This window comes from Dermacentor albipictus, chromosome 5 (genome assembly GCF_038994185.2).
Source record: "Dermacentor albipictus isolate Rhodes 1998 colony chromosome 5, USDA_Dalb.pri_finalv2, whole genome shotgun sequence".
Classification (NCBI taxonomy): Eukaryota; Metazoa; Arthropoda; class Arachnida; order Ixodida; family Ixodidae; genus Dermacentor; species Dermacentor albipictus.
In genome coordinates this window covers 22,786,552-22,807,048 of record NC_091825.1, presented here as the reverse complement: position 1 = coordinate 22,807,048, position 20,497 = coordinate 22,786,552, and the positions used below count along the sequence as shown (strand labels likewise).

Here is a 20,497-nt window from a genome sequence, read left to right as displayed (position 1 = left end):
GAGTTAATCGAGGCCCAACGTCGATCTCAACTAGAGCGGCTTACTCTCACGGAAACGGGCCGTAGCATTCTAAGCAAGCTTAATATCACCTACCACCGCCAACATGGAGACAAACACCCAATACCACGCGACATTCGGCAATGGATACACGCCGACCCTATTCCGAAAAACATGCACCCAGACTACAACAAAGAACGTAGGAAGGCACGAGCTACTTCCCTCATCAAAGCTTACGCCAACACCGCGGGCGTCACCTTCGTCGACGCAGCTGAATACCAAGATGGACGGCGCTTTGCGGCGGTTACCACAGTAGGCGGCTTGCTCCGACATGCTGCCAGCATCATTACCAAAAATGCCGAGACGGCCGAGGAAGTGGCCATCGCTCTGGCCACTCTTGACCCAGCCTGTCACACTATACTGATTGATTCTCGCACAGCAGTCAACAACTACATCAAAGGTCGTATTTCTCATCAATCACTCCGTATCTTACGACAAGCCCCGCACTCGCCTGAAAATCAAATCACACTCGTCTGGATCCCAGCACACGCCGGCGTTGTCCACCCGCACCTCGCCAACCTCAACGAGGTTACACACTCCGTAGCACGAGGACTAGTCAACCGTGCCGGAGACGGTGCAGGTGCACCCGCAGGACGCGACCGCCTTACAAGGTACAACGACCTTGTAAAGTCATTTTACCTTGCAAGAAGAACCTTCCCCACCCCTCACCGCAAGTTAAACAGGGCACAGGCAACCACCCTTCGCCTGTTACAGACGAATACATACCCCTCCCTCACACGCTATCACACTATATACCCCGATATCTACCCGAGCCAGACGTGCAAGGTCTGTCAAACTGAATCGGCAACACTCCCTCACATGCTATGGGAGTGCAAACATCAATACCCAGACATTAATCCCGTGACCCTCTCGTCGAGATGGCACGCCGCCCTGCGCAGCTCCCATCTCGACGACCAACTCTGGGCGACCCAGCAGGCCCACGAAGCGGCGAAGAGGTAAGACCTCGACGTCCCATCGTGGGAGGCCTAGGCCCAGCCGACTAAACTGCTGGTGCTCATTAAAGTTTACTCTCTCTCTCTCTCTCTTTTTTCCAGGCTGTGTATGATCGAGAATACGCTGGGTGACCACCATTACAATTGCTACAGCGGGGCTCAGCCTTACAGTCATCTGCAGAGTGATCATTGATGCCACATTTCACACATGTTAGCCGCCCTCGGCAGCTCAGGGAAGCATGACCAAACCTCTGGCATTTAAAACAATGTCGAGGGTTTGGGATATACGGTCGTACTCTCATTTTGGTATATCCCGTTTCTAATGTCTCTGGTAAAGTGCTAGAGCCAACGGCAATAATCAGGTGCTTATTTGGTAGTTCCTTGCTGTCACGTCTGATCTTTATTCTTTGTACACTTATTATGTTTTCATCCTTCCATCCTTCCAGGAGTTCCTCTTCGGTCAAGTCCATCAAGTCAATGTCAGGGATTACACCTTTGGCCGTATTCATGGTTCGGTGTGCTGTCACACATACAGGGATGTCTCCAAGTTGTACAAGGTTTGTTAGCTTGTCGTGTTGTGCTTTGTCTTTTAGTTCTAGTAATAGGTCCCCACTGGCCAGCTTGGTGATCTTGTAGCCACCTCCAATGGTCTCTGCGAGATGCTTCGCCACAAAGAATGGTGAAGTTATTCTTGCTTTCTTGTCAGGTTTATCACTGTGGACAACGTGAAATTTTGGGAAAGTCTGAGTGCCTTTTAGAAAAAAACTGAAGCATAGCATCGGTTCGCCCCTTTTTAGAGGGACGATCGGTACAGAAGGGGTTGGAAGTTCCCATGAAATGTGTTGAGTATTCAGCGACGACACTAGTCACCCACCACCGAGCCCAACAACGGGACACGGCAGGGTATGCGGTGAAGCAAGCCCTACCATGCCAACTGTACATCGTCGCCATAACCACATATGTTATAACCAATGTAGGTAAAAACACACCAGGTCAACCCTCACCGCCAGGAATGTTGGAAGTTATCAGAAGAAAAAAGAAGACAGTAAAGGCTAAAAGTGAGAGGGAAAGACGAAGGTGTGCGAAGAGAGAGACAGGAAAAGGCGACTGCCGATGTCCCCCGGGTGGGTCAGTCCGGGGGTGCCGTCTACGTGAAGCCGAGGCCAAAGAGGTGTGTTGCTTCCACCGAGGGGCCGTAAAGGTCCTAACGCCCGACATCGGCTCAACCTCCAGGATCCCCTTTTCCCCGGACACGGCTAAGCCGCGCACGGCTACACGCGGGAGGGTCCATCCCCCATGTTCTCGGGTACGTGGTGCCGCAACACACCAAACGCCTGCTGACGCAGACGCCCTGTGCGGAGGCAGGAAGGGTAAAAGAAGACAAATTCAGGCTGGTACTTGCAAACAACTATTCACCCTGGGAACAGATAGATGAAGATAACGCAGGGGTAATGAATGCAACCATTAGGACACTGACTTCAGACGCAGGAATTTAAGGAGGAGGTAAGATGTCAAGGCAACTAGTAGGTAAGATCTCCCATGTAGCAAATGACCTTATAAAAAATGACAAAGCATGAACGTGTATAAATCCAGACATAACATAGGATTCGCCGAAATGTCAAACCTAATAAAAAAGATGGAAGTAAGCAATATTCAAAATTACAGCGTCTGAAACATTGAGGAAGCAGTAAAAAATGGCTGCAGCATGGAATCAGATCAAAACTTGAAATAGGACATAGCAATATGTAAGCAGTGAAAAATAACAAGGGTAATGCAATCAGTAATTTCGATGATATAGTAAAAGCAGTAGAATTCTAAGGTGAGCTGTAGACTACTCAGACTGGGCAACCTTCAATGGAAGTAGTGATGAACAGGATACACAGGCTCCTTATATTACTAGCGATGAACTTAGAATGGTCTCACCAGACATCAAACAGGGAAAGGCTGCGGAAGATGGATCATCAGAAGATTTAATCAAAAAGGGAGGAGACATGAATGAGAAGCTGGCGGCATTTCATACGGTCTGTCTCACGACATCAAGGGCCCCAGAGAACGGGAGGATGCCAACAGACTATTATTCCACAAAAAATAGACATTAAATAACTGAACAATTATAGCGCCCTTAGCATACATCCGGTATTGTATGAAATGTTCACCAAGATAATTACCAATAGAATAAGGCAGGCACGTACCCAGGGGGGGGCCCGGGGGGGCCCGGGCCCCCCCCGAAATAAAGTGGCGTACCCCCCCCCCCCTCCCCATCCACGCCACCACTTTTCACACATTCCTAAAGTGCCACCAGATCAATGTTGAGGCTTCGCAGCTGATCATCGGTCAGCATTATGCTGCGTTTTTCACTCCTTTTAGATGGCGGTAGTTATCGCCATCACTTGTAATTTGAAGGACATTTTTCTCGTAGATTCCGCACCCGCGTGATTAATGCGAGATGCGTTCAGTTGTCACCATCTATTCAACCGCCATGCGCATAGCTGTTGCTTTTGTTAGTTCAACCTTCTTTGTTTAGGCTGATCCTGGGACCAGGAGAGGGATGCGGCTGTTACTCAGCTGGCCTGTACTCTCATGGAACGAGTTGCGGCTGGAGAAAACGCTAATTTCGTTTACCTTATCCCTTTGCTTCATTATTTTCTTGAGTTACGGCTCGCCGCGAGGCTGGCAGATGTCCGGAACCATACAGACGTGACATGGGTTAGATAAGGTGGGAAATAAAAAAATGTGAAAGAACGTCCATCATGGAACCCTGCAATAACTCTTAAACCCATAAGCAAGATGACTGTCGCCCGTTACCTCGTCTGTTTTTCCCTAACTGTATAGCACTTTTCCTGCAAAATTGGCAACTGGAAACACAAATCGCAAGGAGTTGAGAAATTAAGCGATCTACTAAGGGAGAGAGCCAAGGCAACAACCAAACTGCAAGCAAAAGCGAATAATAAAAAAGTTAACCGATGTTTATGAGAATATTTATGGATCAACATCTTTTTATTTAAAAAGGAAGTAGAGAAAAAATGCCGCCGGTAGTGGAGAACAATTGTTTTGAATGACGCTTCTACAGTTATCGGTCGAACTACCTCACGTAGCCACTTCTCTGCTGTGCTTATGTGGGTGTTTTTCTAACCTTTCGCGGTGAGCGCAGTACGTCTAGAATCGCAGAGTCCTGCGCTCTACGCGGTTGTATGGGACTGGCGGCCGCACAGCGTTACGCAATTCGCGGAACTGTCAAAACTGATCAACAAGGCGAAAATAACTGATATTCGAAACTATAACATGACAAAGACTGAAGAAGCCGTAAAAAATGAACGCAGCCTGAAATCAGTAAAAAAGAAACCTGGCATAGGACAAACCATGATGTATGCACTAAAAGATAAGAAGGATAATATCATCAGCAATCTCGAAGATACAGTAAAAGCAGCGGGAAAATTCTAAGCTGACCTGTATACAGTACCCAGAGGAGTCACGATAGTTCACATAGAAACAGTAATCAACAGGATACAGAAACTCTCCTATAACTAGCGATGAGGTCAGAAGGGCCCTGCAAGACATGAAACGATGAAGAGCGGGAGGATAAGGTGGGATAACAGTCGATTTAATCAAAGATGGAGGAGACATATTGCTTGGAAAACTGGCGGCTCTTTATACGGAGTGTCTATCGACTGCAAGGGTCTCAGAAAACTGGAATACAGACATTATACTAATTCACAAAAAAAGGGGACGTTAAAGAATTGAACAATTATGGGACCAATAACTTGCTCCCAGTATTATATAAAATATTTACCAAAATAATCTCCAATAGAATAAGGTTGACACTGGATTTTGTCAACCAAGGGAACAGGCTGGCTTCAGGAAGAGATACTTTACAATGGATCACATCCATGTCCTCAATCAGGTTATCGCAAAATCTGCGGAGTACAATAAGCCTCTCTATGTGGCTTATATAGATTACGAAAAGGCATTTGATTCAGCAGAGATACCAGCAATCGTGGAGGCACTACGTAATCAAGGAGTACAGAACGCTTACGTAAAAAGCTTGGAAAATATTGCTACATGCGTGAGGTATTTGTTTGTTTGAACGAGGCGCGTGGGCCCTATCATTCCAGAAAAGAGGAGGAAGAACGAACTGGGCTCACGCTGTGAATCTAACTGGTCAGCGCATCAACCGTTGTAAATATAATCTGTAAATAGTTTCTCGTCTTACTGACTCGTCTTTCGCGTTAGAATCTCGATCTACAGCTACCTTAATTCTACACAAGAAAAGCAGGGTGATACCTATAGAGAAAGGGGTCAGACAGGGAGACACAATTTCTCCAAAGCTATTTTCTACGTGCTTAGAAGAATTCAAGCTATTAAACTGGGAAGGCTTAGGAGTAAAGATCGACGGCAAATATCTCAGCAACCTTTGGTTTGCCGATGACATTGTTCTATTCAACAACAATGCAGACGAGTTACAACAAATGATTGGAGACCTTAACAAAGAGTGTGTAAGAGTGGGGTTGAATATTATTATGCAGAAGATGAAGATAATGATAATTAGCCGGGCAAAGGAACAAGAGATCAGGATGGCCAGTCGGCCACTAGAGACTTTTAAGGAGTACGTTTACCTAGGTCAATTAATCAGAGGGAACCCTGATCATGAGAAGGCAATTCACAGAAGAATAAAAATAGGTTGGATCGCATACGGCAGACATTGCCAGCTCCTGACTGGAAGCTTACCATTATTAATGAAAAGTAAGGTGTGCAATCAGTGCATTTTGCCAGTGCAATATATCCAGTGCCAATGCATTTGCCAGTGCATTTCCCAGTGCATTTCCCAGTGCATTTTGCCAGTGCATATGGGGCAGAGACTTGAGAACAAGTTAAGCACCACGCAAAGAGCGATCGAACGAAGATTGCTAGACATAATGTTAAGAGAGAAAGAGAGTGGTTTGGATCAGAGAGCGAACGGGTATAGACGACATTCTAATTGACATCAAGAGGAAAAAAATGTAGCTGGGCAGGTCATGTATAGCGCCGGTTAGATAACCGTTGGACCATAAGGGTTATAGAATGGGTACCAAGAGAAGAAAAACGCAATCGAGGACGACAAAACACTAGGTGGAGCGATGAAAATAGGAAATTCGCGGGCTCTAGATGGAATCGGTTGGCGCAGGGCAGGGGTAATTGGAGATCGCAGGGAGAGGCTTTCGTCCTGCAGTGGAGATAAAACAGGCTGGTGATGATGATGATGATTATGATGATGATTATGATGATGATGATGATGATTGAGGTGGTGGGCCCCCCCCGAAAAAAAATTCTGGGTACGTGCCTGGAATAAGGGCAACACTGGAATTCAGTAAACCAAGCGAACAGGCTGGCCTCAGGTATAGATAATCTTTAATGGCTCACATCAATGTCATCAATCAGGTAATCGAGAAATCTGCAGAGTATAATGAGCCTCTCTATGTAGCTTTCATAGATTACAAAATTGAATTTAATTCAGTAGAGACCCCAGCAGTCATAGAGGCATTACATAATGAAGAAGTACAGCAGGCTTATGTATATAACTCGGAATGTATCTACAAAGATTCCACAGTTATCTTATTTCTGTACATCAAAATCAGAAAGTACGGGAAATCCGGCATCGGAGCCAGCATTCGAAGAAGTCGAGGACAAAGTGACTAGCGAACGGCGGAATCGGGTGTTCGAGGGGCAGCAGGGCGCTCTGGGTGCGGCAGGCCAGGACGTCTTGCTGGTGTGGACTGAGGGACCACGCCGTTCCCACATTGGCGCCCGTAACGTGGGGCTCCGGCTTCGTTCGGGACGGACTATGATCATTGGGGAGGCGGGTTGTGACCTTTCCACGACCAATAACGACGCCTGCCTGGCTTGCTGCATAACCATCTACACTGTGCGAGCTACAGCGCCGGCGTTCACTTAGAAGCGAGTCCACCGGCTCCTCTTCTGTCGCCATCATCAGTTCTGGTAGGGTCTGGCAGCATGGAGACCACGCCTGGCTCTAAACCCGTCGCAGCGGCCACTTCCAGCGACTGGAGACGTCGTAGAGCGGCGACGACTGAACGGTTGACGGTAAGCGAGCCTCCAAGGCATGCAAATGCAAGCTGGCACAGAAAATGACTATGAAGAACCCTTCGTCGCGTAGCGAAGCCGAGAACAAGAGCGACGCGTCATCTTCATCTGAGCCCGAGGAGGGTGAAGTCTCAGACTCTGGCGGTGGTTCCTCCGCGCCGGCTGGCGGCTGCGGCCGCGAAGACGACGAGGACGATGATTCCGAAGAGGAGTTCATCGACGACTGCGACGAGAACCTCATGGAGGCTGAGGTCAGTTGTCAATGGCAGTGGAAGTGGTGCCGTTAGAGCGAAAATGATCATCTGCCGTTTTCCCCTCCTGTTAACTGGGTGGTGTGGTACTGTGAGGTCTCTCTGTTGTGGAATGGCAGCGAGCGGGCGACTGCTACTTCCGGCAACCTGCCGCGTGCATTCATCAGAACGGTGTTGAAGAGGAAGTCCTGACCAGGTGTACCTCCGGGAATGATTTTAGGGCTTCTGGTTCCTGCAAGACCTCGATAACTGGAGGCTCTATCACCTGTTATGCCGCATCTTCGCCAAGCGTAAGTCTGGGAAGCCAGTCAGGTTTAGGGCCTTCGTGTTCCTGGAGACGTTGGTGGCTCAGACATTGTCTGTTTCGCCTATTTTCGTTCAGTGGAGCAGCCTGCAAGGTTTGCCCGCCGCTGGGGGCGTGGTGCCATCGCTGCAAGCCGCCGTGGGCCCGTGCCATCATCGCGTTAGAGGGAGGTACAGTATGCCAGTGCTGGCGTCGCAGCCAGTCGCGGGCCTGCCGCGGCGGGCCTGGACTGGGCCTCGGCGGCTTGAAATGAGCAACTGCACTGTCCGCACTATATATATATATATATATATATATATATATATATATATATATATATATATATATATATATATATATATATATATATGTATATATATATATTGTAATAGACAAGAAAGACACGGACAAGAAGAGAAGAAATGATGGAAGACGAAGAGAACGAGGAGTGTGAGTGGCCGGGCTGCGCTGCGATCACGTTACGACCATCGTCCATCTGCTGTAAATAAATCCATTTCTTCGCAACTCACCGTGAAGGTTGTGGTGGAAGGTGCTGGGTAATCGACACCCGAAGACGGAGGCTGACTCACAAGTTCTTCGACGGAGCCGTCGCCTTGCTTGGCTCCCACCAAATCCACCGGAGTTGAATATGTCCCACGACACAGTCGAACAACGGCCCATTCCAACTGCTGCGCCGACCTGTTCCGTTCTACAGCTGAGAGATGCGCGTCCCTTCGCCGAAAGATCGTACGAAGACGTTGAGGAAGGGCTCATCCATTATAACCGGGTGAGTGCCGCTAACAAGTGGAACAGCGCTTCTCAGCTTTCGAACGTCGTGTTCTTTCTAACGGATACTGCGTTGTTGTGCTTCGACAATCACGAGGAAACGTTCACAACATGGGGAAGGTTTGTTTCGGAAATCAAAGAACGATTCGGCGACTCCACGACGAAAAAGAAAAGGGCAGAACAGACGCTACTGCAACGTGCGCAAGTGCCAGGCGAAACCTGCATGACCTACATGGAGGCAGTAATAAAACTTTGTAGGATGGTGGACTGTGGAATGTCCGAGGAAGGCAAAGTCGGGCACATCCTAAAAGGAATTGCCGAGGATGTTTATAACTTCCTCATCGCTAAAGACAACCTGGCTTCCGTCGCTGACATCATTTGGCACTGTCGTACTTTCGAGCAACTGAATACAAGGCACATCACGCCGAAGTTTGGCAGGCTAGCCAATGTGACGACAGTTGCAAGCGTGGACACCAACCAGCCCCTCGATCTGGCATCAACGATCCGACAAATAGTTCGGGAAGAGCTAAGCCTGCACGCGCAAGTGGCACATCCAGGCACTCATCGCTTCCGCCTATCCTCAGTATCCTCAGTGCGTTTCCGCGACAGGCACTGAGGAATGTGAACTCGCGCCCCGACAGCAGCCACGTATCTACGACAGAGGCCGTACCTATGACGCTCGGCCACAACGAGAGCAGCCGCGTTTTCACCCCCGAGACCCTGTGACTTCTGTCAGGCCGTGACAAGAACAGCACCGACCCTACTACCACGATGCGACTCATGCGCGATATAACGGATTTCAGCAAGCAGCAGAGACACGTTATCCACATGACAATGAACTTTCTCGCCAACCGCAGCCGCCTACCATTCGTTTCGAGGAAGACGCTGTGAACCGCGGCCCTCCCGTGTGCTACAACTGCGGTTACATAGGCCATATAGCTAGGTATTGTCGCCAAGGCCGTCAATCACGTAGGACACCACCGATGTTCTCGCCACCCAGAACCCGTACTTCATATGAATTGCGGACGACCTATTTGCTCCCAATGGACCACTTCTCACACGAGACCAGGCGCAGCGATTCGCCTGCATCTGAGCGGAGTTTGACGCCACCAAATAACAGTCCCCGTCGCTCTCCGTTTCCTCGGCGCCGTACTTCCTCACCGCCGCCGGGAAACTAGCATCCGCGGCCAGTGGATGTGTGGTCGCCGGATGGTCTTCGCAAGAAATACCTCTGCCAGTTGTGATGTTCAAAAACAAAGTGAATGTCTCGATTGACGGAAAACCGACCATGACGTTAGTTGATACTGGGGCTACTGTGTCTGTGATGAGCCTCGCTTTCAAAAGCCGGCTAGGCCACAAAGTTATGTTTTCTTGGAACGACGGTATTACTTTTCGTGGAGTAGGCGGCGAGTGGCTTCATCCCCTTGATGTTAGTGCTGTGGGTGTTTTGTTGGCTGGGAAAGTGTTTGTGTCGGAATTCCTTGTTCTTTCTCGTTGTTCGCACGACGTTATTCTTGGTATCGATTTTCTTGAACAGTGCGGCACTTCCGTGGACTGTGGTTGTGGCGAAATCTCATTGAAGAAGTTATTTATATCATCACATTCCGAACAAAGCTTGGGTGGTGAAGACGGGGACACAGGCACACTCAGCGTTCTTGATGAAGTGATTGCACCATCATGGTGCCTGACGCCCGCTTGTGTTTCTACAACTACTGTTGATGCTGTTTGTGTTGACCTTGTAGTTAGGCCTCTCCGCATAAACTTTGCTATAAAAAATATACTTATGCCCTGCTGTGTCGTCTGCATGACGGAAGGAGTCGCCACATTGTGGGCGCTGAACTGTTCCGCCACGCCGGTTGTCCTTCCTCGCGGTATGAAAATCGCTCTTTTCGATGAAGCCGCATGTAGCTCAATAGCGGCACTAACTACGGACGTCTCTACAGCTTGCTCTCCTTGCGATAATCGCCATTCTTAAGAGCTAATGCTTGGCATGATCAGCAAGGCTCTCGGTACATCGGAACGGCAAGCACTGGTACAAGTCCTTGCAAGGAATGAGGCCGCATTCGACTTCACGCATGGAGATGCACCCTTTCGGTTAACGTTGTCCCACGCTCGTCACAGAATATATACTGGCTCAGCACACCCCATCCGCCAGAACCCCTACCGAGTGTCATCGTCCGAGGGCAAAGTTATTGCCGAGCAAGTCAAGGAGATGATGCACAAATATGTCGTTCAAGAGTCATCTAGTCCATGGGCAGCCCCAGTAATCCCGGTCCGAAAAGAAAGATGGGCTCCTGGAGATTCTGCGCTTATTACAGACATCTAAACGCAGTGACGAAGAAGGATGTCTATCCACTACCGCGAATCGATGACGTCATTGATTGCTTACACGCTGCTTCTTACTTCTCAACACTCGATTTGCGATCGGGGTATTGGCAAATACCTATAGACCCTGCCGACAAGGAAAAGACCGCTTTCGTGACTCCAGATGGCCTATTCGAATTTAATGTTATGCCTTCTGGCATTTGCAATGCTCCTGCCACCTTTGAAATACTCATGGATACAGTACTACGTGGTTTAAATTGGGAGATATGCATGTGTTACCTCGGTGATGTTGTGATCTTTGGCCGCACGTTTGAAGAACCTAAAGAACGCCTCAGCCTCGTTCTCGACTGCATTGAGAAAGCTGGACTGGTCCTAAACTCAAAAAAGTGTCGGTTCGGCGAACGTCAAACACTGGTCCTGGGACACTCAGTCGACAAGGATGGCGTCAGACCCGATCCTCGTAAGATTGAAGCAGTGAGCTCCTTCAAGCCACCGCAGTCAGCACGAGAACTCCGCTCATTCATTGGCCTATGTTCGTATTTCGCCGTTTTGTTCCCCTGTTTGCCGACATCGTTTACCCGTTGACAAGTATTGTGCGACAAAATACATCCTTCAATTGGACACCGGAGTGTGACGCATTATTCTCTCAACTGAAGTTTATACTAACGTCAGCACCCCTCTCGCGTCGCTTCGATCCATCTTGCCCGACTGAAGTCCATACTGATGCTAGTGGAATCGGGATAGGAGCGGCGCTTGTACAACGTCACAGTGGCGCAGAACAAGCTGTCGCATATGCCAGCCGTTGTCTGAGCAAATCTGAACGCAATTGTACGGTTACGGAACAGGAATGCCTGGCAGCCGTTTTCGCCGTACAAAAGTTGCGATGTTATCTTTATGGTAGGCCATTCAAGGTTATCCTTGACCATCATTCTTTATGCTGGCTGGTCGGTTTGCGTGATCCCTCTGGTCGCCTCGCACGTTGGGCGCTGCGCCTCCAGGAATACGACTTTGTGGTATCGTACAAGAGTGGCCGTCGTCACGCTGACGCACACTGCCTCTCTCGGATTCCTCTTGCGACTACCGGCTGCGATGCTGAGAATTTTGACAACTGTCTCACTGCTGTTACTCCTACGTTCCCTGACGCGGCAGACTTTCAGCGAGAACAACGGGATGATGTTACCCTTGATCCACTTTTTGTCGCCGCCCGTACTTCTAAATGCAGTGGTCACTTTACTGTCCGTGATAAATTGCTGTACAAAACTAATTACTCCGGGCATGGAGCGCGTTTTCTGCTTGTTGTCCCCGAGAGTCTCCGCTCCGACGTTCTACGCGCCATGCATGACGATATGACATCCGGCCATTTCGGCTTCGTACAAACGCTGCACCACACGCAGGAGCGCTTTTACTGGCCCAAGATGTACGAAAATACCAAGCGCTATGTCGGTAGTTTTGAAACGTGCCAACGTCACAAGCGACCGACCACCGCAGCCCCAGGTCCCTTTCAGCCATTGACACCACCCAGTACGCCGTTCGAGCAAGTAGGCATTGAGCTTTTGCGTCCATTCCCGTTATCTAACAAGAACCGCTGGATAATAGTCTCCGTAGACCATCTTACACGGTATGCAGAAACTGCAGCCATACCGTCTTCCACCGCTGCTTGCGTGGCGGTTTTCCTGCTCCGTTCCGTGGTCCCTTGTCATGGCCCACCACGTGTCATCATCAGCGACCGAGGTCGCCAGTTCACGGCTGATGCCATTGAAGAGTTACTTCGTTTGTGCACTTCACAGTTCCGTCATTCCAAGCCGTATCATTTACAGACCAATGGCCTCGTTGAAAGGGCAAACAGAACACTGACTAGCATGCTTGCCATGTACGTCTCCTCGAATCATAAGAACTGGGACGACGTGCTGCCCTTCATCACTTATGCATACAACACGGCGAAGCAGGAAACGACGAACTATAGTCCATTTTATCTCCTGTATGCAAGGTTACCGCGAAGCCCTCTGGACACTTTCTTACCCTTCGTTCTGCACAGTGATGATTCTGTATCGAAGACTTTGTGTCTCTCCAAAGAAGCGCGTCGAATAGCTCGTCTTCGTACTCTGGCCCCGCAAAGACGTTCGAAAGAGCGATACGACTACCGTCACGTACAAGTATCGCTGCAAAATGTGACTTAGTCCTCCTTTGGACACCGCAACGCAAGCGTGGATTGTGCCAAAAGTTCTTGTCACAATATTCAGGCCCATTTGTACTTGTGGACCGCCTGAGCGAACTCACTTACGTCATAGCTCGCCTACTGTGCAATGGTCGGCGATCAAGCAGAACTCAGCTGACCCATATTGCTCGCCTGAAGCCTTTCTACCCCGCTTGTCCATCCTGACACGCCCCACGGGCTTCGTCTGCTTGCGGTGAAATGTAACAGATACGAAAAGCACGGACAAGAAGAGAAGAAAGGGAAGACGAAGAGAACGAGGAGTTTGAGAGGCCGGGCTGCGCTGCGACCACGCTACGACCATCGTCCATCTCCTGTAAATAAAACGATTGCTTCGCACCTCACCGTACCAATATATATATGTATACAAAGAAAGGGGTCAGACAAGGACACAATCTCTCCAATGCTATTCACTGCATGCTTGGAAGAAGTATTCCAGCTGTTAAACAGTGTGGGCTTAAGACTAAGGATCAACGGCGAATATCTCAGCACCCTTCAGTTCTGAGATTACATTGTCCTGTTTACCAGAACTGGGGATGAATTACAACAAGTGATTGAGGTCCTTAACAATCCCCTCTTAACAAGTGTACAAGTGGGGTTGAATGATAATATGTATAAGACGAAGATCATGATGAATAGCTTATCAAAGGAACAAGACTTTAGCATCGCCAGTCACCCTCTAGAGTCTGCGAAGGAGTAGGTTTACAGAGGTCAATTACTCGCAATCGGCTCTGACCATGAGAAGGAAATTCACTGAAGAATAAAATGGTTTGGAGCACATACGGCGGAAATCGTAAGGTCTTGACTGGAAACTTACCACTATCATCGAAAATAAATTTGTACACTCAGTGCATTCTACTGGTGCTAGCGTATGGGGCACAAACATGGAGACTGAGAGAGAAGCTCGAGAAGAAGTTAAGGTCGCCACATAGAGCGATGCACCGATGCATGTTAGGCTTAACGTTAAGAGACAGGAAGAGAGCGGTGTGGAACCGCGAGCAAACGGCGGGGGTAGCCAATATGCTAACTGATGTTAAGAAAAAAAAATGGAGGTGGGCAGGTTATGTAAAGAGTAGCTAAGATAACCGGCGGAGTATTAGGGTTAGAGAATTGGTGCCAAGATAAGAGCAGTCGAGGACGGCCGAAGGTTAGGTGGGCGCAGGACAGGGTTAATTGGTGATGGCAGGGAGGGACCTTCGTCCTGCAGTGAACATAAAATAGAGTGGTGATGATGATACTTGATAAAATCCCCCATAGAGCATATTACGTAGTGCATCAATGTGGTTTTTCCAGTGTTGGTGATCGTCTTATACTACGCCAATATATTTGTACGAGGAGGTGTGCTCGAGAGGATTGTTATTAAGTGCTATGTGAACTGAAACCACATCTAGAGGCTACATGTATTTAGTTTTTTTCTATTATACCTTCTATTTATTTTCCGCAAACCATCTTGAACTCTTAGCCAGCTCGGCAGGACAAAAGTCCTTAATAACCCCGGTCAGGCAGGTGGCAGAGGCCAGTGGGGCCCTGGACTGACAGGCTCCTTAAAGGAGGCAACCCTCCTTAAAATCTGCTCCTAGCAAATAAAGTTTCTATTTATATTTATAGAGCCAGCTCGGCATTAGTTTTCCTTTGAACATGCTGGGTATAATCTCCTGTTACTATTATAACTGTATCATCGGTATACATCAGTGTTTGTGCAGAGGTTACTCCCTTCGGCAAGACATTAATATATAGGGGGAAAACACAGGTCCCAGGACTGATCTTTACGGAACACCGGTACTGACTCAATTAGGGGACGATACGAAGTGTCGACTAGTTCGACTACAGTTTTGTGAATAACTTTCCTGCAACTCGGCAGCTTGTCCGTGAAAACCATTGCATTTTAGTTTATTTAGTAGGATGTAGCGATCGATGGTGCCGATTGCTTTCTTTAGGTCGAGACATACCAGTGCGACAAGCATATTATTTTTGAGAGCTGCTGTAAATACTTGAATCCGAGACAATACTGCAGTACACGTGTAAAAACCTACCTTGAGTCCGTGTTACTGCGGGCTAATTATGTTATACTTTTCTAGAAATTTCTGAATTCGCTTCGCGAGAATATTTTCGTAAATAGTATTGAGTATACTCAGGATAGGTCGTCGGTCGATAATAAGAGGGATCAGACTTATTCTTGAATATCGGTATAACCTTGGCCAATTTCAGGGACGATGGGTAAGTAGAACTGCTTAACGAGAGGTTGAAAATGCAGCATAGTATAGATCCTAGTAGGTCAATGATTTCTTTAACGATGCGCATAGTTACACCATCTAGGCCAGGGGCCTTTTAACATGGCATGCTTGCTGCAACTGAAACCAATTCACATAGCTCTATGACAAAAAACAGAAAACGTCTTTTCCATGAAATGGGGTATGCCTGCGCAGTGATGCAAGCTTGAGAAATTATTAACTAATAAAGATACCCCGACATTTCAAAAGTACGAGTTAAAGTTGTCAAGTGTAGTAGCATCATTTTCAGTAAAGCAATATTTTCATATCTGCTCATTCCAGCCACTTTCACCATCTCCGAAACATTTTGTGGCATTTTGAGCGCTCTCAATGAGATTTGAAAAGTACTGCTGCTTTCAAGCTGGCATCCTTGCGACAGATTGATTGCGCTGGGTTTTGCATTGTCTTAGGTTATAAATAATACGCTTCTTTTGGCTCCATTTAGGATGCCCCTTAGTCTCCTTCGCTTAAAATAATTAGCATGTCGGCGGCCATCCGGGGATTTGTCGGAGCGGGCGGCTACGGTTACGCAGCTACTGTCGACAGTGCATGCAAGGAAGGGAAGCTTGAGGACACATCATTCACGCCGTTATGCCCTATTCCCCTATTCTGATTGACTGAATGTTCTTGGGGAGCTAGCCGTAGTGTATTTTTCTTACACGATTGTGCTGTGGCTTCGATGTTCTTGGGGAGCTAGCCGTAGTGTATTTTTCTTACACGATTGTGCTGTGGCTTCGCTGGGTCTCTGAAACTGTTATCTCTAACAAAAAAGGGTAGATCATCGGTTATCGGGGTATCATACACACCATCAGTACCAGGCTCTTCTATGTTAGTTTGAGCGCAATTCATTAGTGTCGCAGATGTGGCTGGTAGGCGCGTAGGTATGGTAATGAGGCTACAAAATCTGACTGAAGCGAGTAAGTATTTATAGCTATCTACACCTGGGCATTGCGTGTTGATATTCGGCTCGACACAATTACTCCTTTGTAGTTTTTTTTAGAGCCAATAGAATCGCTTCTAGGGATTTTTGTCCTTGGGAAAACACTGCTAGCATCAATCATCAATGCACTTCCCTTCGTGCTGTCCTAAAGATTTTCCCTCCTAATATCCTTTTTCTCATTCCTTGCCTACAAAAACTTACGATAGGGGCAGCATGTTTGTGCCCCACAGTAAGTGTTGCTATCTTGAATTTTTTTATCCTAAAAAGAATGCCCCTATTATTCAGTGGTCCTCATGGTAAGCGTCGTTAGTTGCAACTATTGTTGCACATAAAAAATATCGCCAACGTAATGGGCCGCATGATTCCTGACAACGTAACAAGGATATCGATATACTGCTGGCCTTTTAAATTCAGTCCGCATGATAAGCATCATTATGCTGAACTTTCATCCTAGGTACAGGGTGCTCTTATAAGCGGCATCTGACTAAGAGTGCTGAAGGGGTGCCCTTATGTCCTGTAGTTCGCAAGCAGAAGAATAGTGAACTTAGTCTACAAAGAATATAATGAAATGAACTACTTTTAAAGGATTCAGGCAAGAGATGATACATGGGCTATTCACCACTTCTATTTCATTATGCTTGTGGCTGTGCATGCTCAATATGTCAAAGATGCGTACGATGATAAAGATGCACATGAAAACGCTCAGGTTCTGGTGCGCGTTTTACAGCGAAGCTGTGTACCTCAACAGCCAACGCATACGCTTGGTTAGTCGGCAAAAATAACCTCTTTCGTGGGGCGATCCCGGAGGTAGTTCAACATTAGGCCTACCCACGGCGAAGGTGAAGCAGGCTTCAAGTGCGCTTCTCCTAATAGTACTAAATGAAAAATTTCAAGATGCAATATTCCAAGTGTATGGTACACTGAAATTGTTTGTGAACAGCGGATGGACAAAGGACAAGAAGTATGTGCATGCCTAGGCCCTTGACTCGCAAGAGGACAATGTAACCAATGTAGGGATGTCTGTGCAGTACAAACGAACGATGACAGGGACAGTGACAAGAACTTTATTAAGAGTGTCCTGAGGAACTCGAGTGGGGGGACCGAAGGCTCCCCGATCAAGTTGGTGGCTCCACCCACGACGGAACAGGGAGGTGGTGACTCTCCGCGACGTCGCGGGCCCTCTGGACGGCCTGTAGTTGGTTTGTGAAATCTGAGCTCTTCAGCAAGGCGTCCCAATTTGACTTGTTATGAAAGTCGGAGCCCGCGTTGTACGGGCACAGCCAGAGCATGTGATCGAAGGAGCAGCACGCGTGACCGCATTTGGAGCACGATTGCGGGAAGTTCGGGTCTATCCAACTCAGCGTTCTAGGGGTGAGGTAGGATCTCGTCTGTAAAGGTCTGAAAGTAACAGCCTGAGCCCTGTTCAGTTTCGGGCTGGGGGGAGGGAATTTTCCCCTGCTTTGTCTGTAATGTGATGTAATTTCATGAAAGGTCGTAAGATTATCTCTGAAGGAGCAATCCTGCGGGAGAGCCGGACCATTATCTCGGGCGCGGTTCGTGAATTCACGCGCGAGGCAGTTGGCCCGTTCGTTAGGGTTGCAGCCCACTCGGTAAGTTGCATCGTTCATGTGCGCCGGGAACCACGCTTATGTATGACCTCCAATGTGTTCTCGCGTAGTAATACGAAAGGATCTGTTGACGATGTCGGCTGCGTGTTTACAAACTAGAGCGGACGAGAAAGCCCTAACCGCCATGCGCGAGTCGGAGAAAATGGTCGCCGGGCCTTTTGCGGCTTGAAGAGCCAAGGCTACCGCAGTTTCCTCCGCCTCATTTGCGTATTTAGCGTAAATTGATGCGGCGCTGATAAGTGTTCCGCGCGCGTCAACGACCCTGATTGCAAACCTGTCTTCGTTGCCATATTTGGCGGCGTCGATGAAGAATGCGTCTGACCCGTAAGGATCTATTCGTCGAAGGATGGAATTGCGATACCCTTGGTGTATATATTTCCAGGCACACCCGAGTGTGATATTCAGAAGGTCATGACCACGCACGGTGCATGAGTTAGCCGTGGTGACATCGCCCTTGCGATCATCGTTGAAGACTTCAAGGAGCACATCTCAAAACCACACATGAAATGGTTCAGAGTTCGGGCTAGAAGAATTTGGTTTGAAGTGCCACACCGATCTAAGTCAGCCAACTTCTCAACAATGGTATTGTAGAGATTTCACGCTCGCACAAAATTTACCCAATTTCTAACTGAACTGGATATTGCAGTAATCACAAAGCTGTCATCGCTAACGTTGCGAAATGATTAAAATAATTACATGCGCCCATATCTAAACCTGTCCGATGTGCTGCAGCTTCGGTGCTCATCCGCCTTCTCATAACAGAATGACTCCTCAATTTTCTTATTGCCTGCCTTATCATCTGAAAGCGTTCATTATTCTTGTCGATGCTTTCGTAAATAAAATTAACTACTTGTAAACAAACGAAAAGCACACGTTATTAAACAATATATCTGTGAAACTGGCTCAAAATTCTGAAAGCTCTAAACTGTTAACAATCACCCTTCATAGTGGACTTTCAACTTACCTGCTCCGCTGGCCACTGAATCCTTGCGAGGAGTTCCGCTGCAATGTGGCAATAGAAAATAGTTTTGTTTCAGGAAACATAACAACCCCCCACGTCTACTCTTGCAAAATAATTATCCGTTTTTCTGTAGTTTAAAAGTGGTCAGTAAATTCTATATTTAGGCAGCTAGATATATGAAAGCCAGGAATACGCGCGTAATTATACGCCCTGCTGGAGCATTTGGCGTCTAGTGCCACTTACAAATGTCACACTTCGTAACAGTGGAGCTGTTGCCAGCTCTCTTACTGCTGCGAAAACAATCATACTGCGCGATATGTGATTACTAGCTTAGTCAGCCGAGTATTCGCTTAAAATAACAGGAGTTTCGCAATTCTATCTTTCTTCTCCAGTTTTCTCCTCCTGCGTCAAAACATCCTTTTTAATTTGCGTGTGCTCATTCCTGACAGCACCGTCCTTGCGACTGATGCGGCTCGTGTAGCGCAGTTGAAGGGTAATTCCCCACACCAACACACGAGGAATAACGTTACGTCCACTACTAACGAAAAGCTATTAATTACTTGTTACAGAGTCACCTACGATTCTAGTAAGGCTTAGTAATAACATCGGTTGTTGCATTTGCTACCCAAAAGAGGCGGTGCATACGAATGGCACATGTAGCTAGCTAACAAAACGTAGATACAATGTGGCTTGTATAGTGCCATTTATTACGGAGTTATGTTAGGGAGGCCATTTTTGTTTACAAGAGGCATTGTCATTATTCAGAAATAATTTAATTGCTTCGCTTCTAAAAGTGCTCAATAAGTACTATATTGTTACGCTGTATTAACGGTGAAGAACACAGTAGCAAAACCTGTGAATCCCAAAACTAACTTTTTATTGCGCGAACCGGTGCATGTGGCAATCCAGCACAACGGTAGCAGTGAGCACAGTCGGCTATCGTTGACATGTGAACTGGGTGACAGAGAAGTCACCTGTTTGTACATGGCCCAATGAGCCTTCCAGCCTAATGGCTTGTTCTCACGGAAATTTTAGAATGTGCACAAGCGTTTGCGTCACGCACAAAACTCGATTATACGAGGAACAATAACAGCATTGGCAATTGATAGCACCATAGATAACATTCAAGAAAGTTCCGGTACAGAAAGAAGCCTTGCGCTGAACAACAACCTTCAACGTTCGTTTGCTGGCGAATTTCGGCCACGTGACGAAGCCTAAACAGCAAGCGTGTCGCACGCCCCGTTGTGGAAAAGCATCACCCGGATGCTGCAGACGTAACACGAGAGCGAAAAAATCTTAATGCCCTTCAATTCTGTAAAGAAGCATGACCAGCGAAACTGTGTATGTGGGCAACTCCGCCGCGTTTTGGCTCGGCGTTTCAGTATCTTTGGGACCGGCCCACGTGTGGGGAGTGTTTAATGCCTGCTTCACCTCCGCCGCGGCTCGGCCAGGCATTGCACTATCTTCAGGATCGTGCCACGTATGGGGAGTGCTTAACGCTTGCTTCACATCCACCGCGCGTCGGCTCGGCGTTTCACTATCTCCGGGATCAGCCTACATACGGGGTTTTTTTTGGCTTAGCACGCCAACGACACGAAATTTTCCTCGGACGGTACGGGTAAACAGCTTCGCTGTAAAAACAAACCTACACGTAACAAAGAGCAACAACAATGCAAAAAATAAAGAAAGCCCCAAAGTTCACTAGCGCGGGTAGAAAGACTTCAGGCACACAATTCGCGCTATAACATAATAC

General features: G+C 47.7%; 1 protein-coding gene across 15 annotated transcripts in view; it reads right to left on the bottom strand.

The window, feature by feature from the left end:
- The window catches only part of LOC135898235 (neprilysin-1-like), a 521,227-nt gene that overhangs the window by 330,916 nt on the left and 169,814 nt on the right, over positions 1-20,497 (bottom strand). For all 15 annotated transcript variants that reach the window (XR_011514790.1, XR_011514789.1, XR_010563291.1 and 12 more), the window contains exon 9: positions 18,748-18,785. Coding sequence is in view for 10 of the 15 variants with exons in the window: in XM_065427075.1 (XP_065283147.1) it covers positions 18,748-18,785 (38 nt within the window). In the remaining 5 variants the exon portion in view is untranslated. The remainder of the gene's footprint in view (positions 1-18,747; positions 18,786-20,497) is intronic.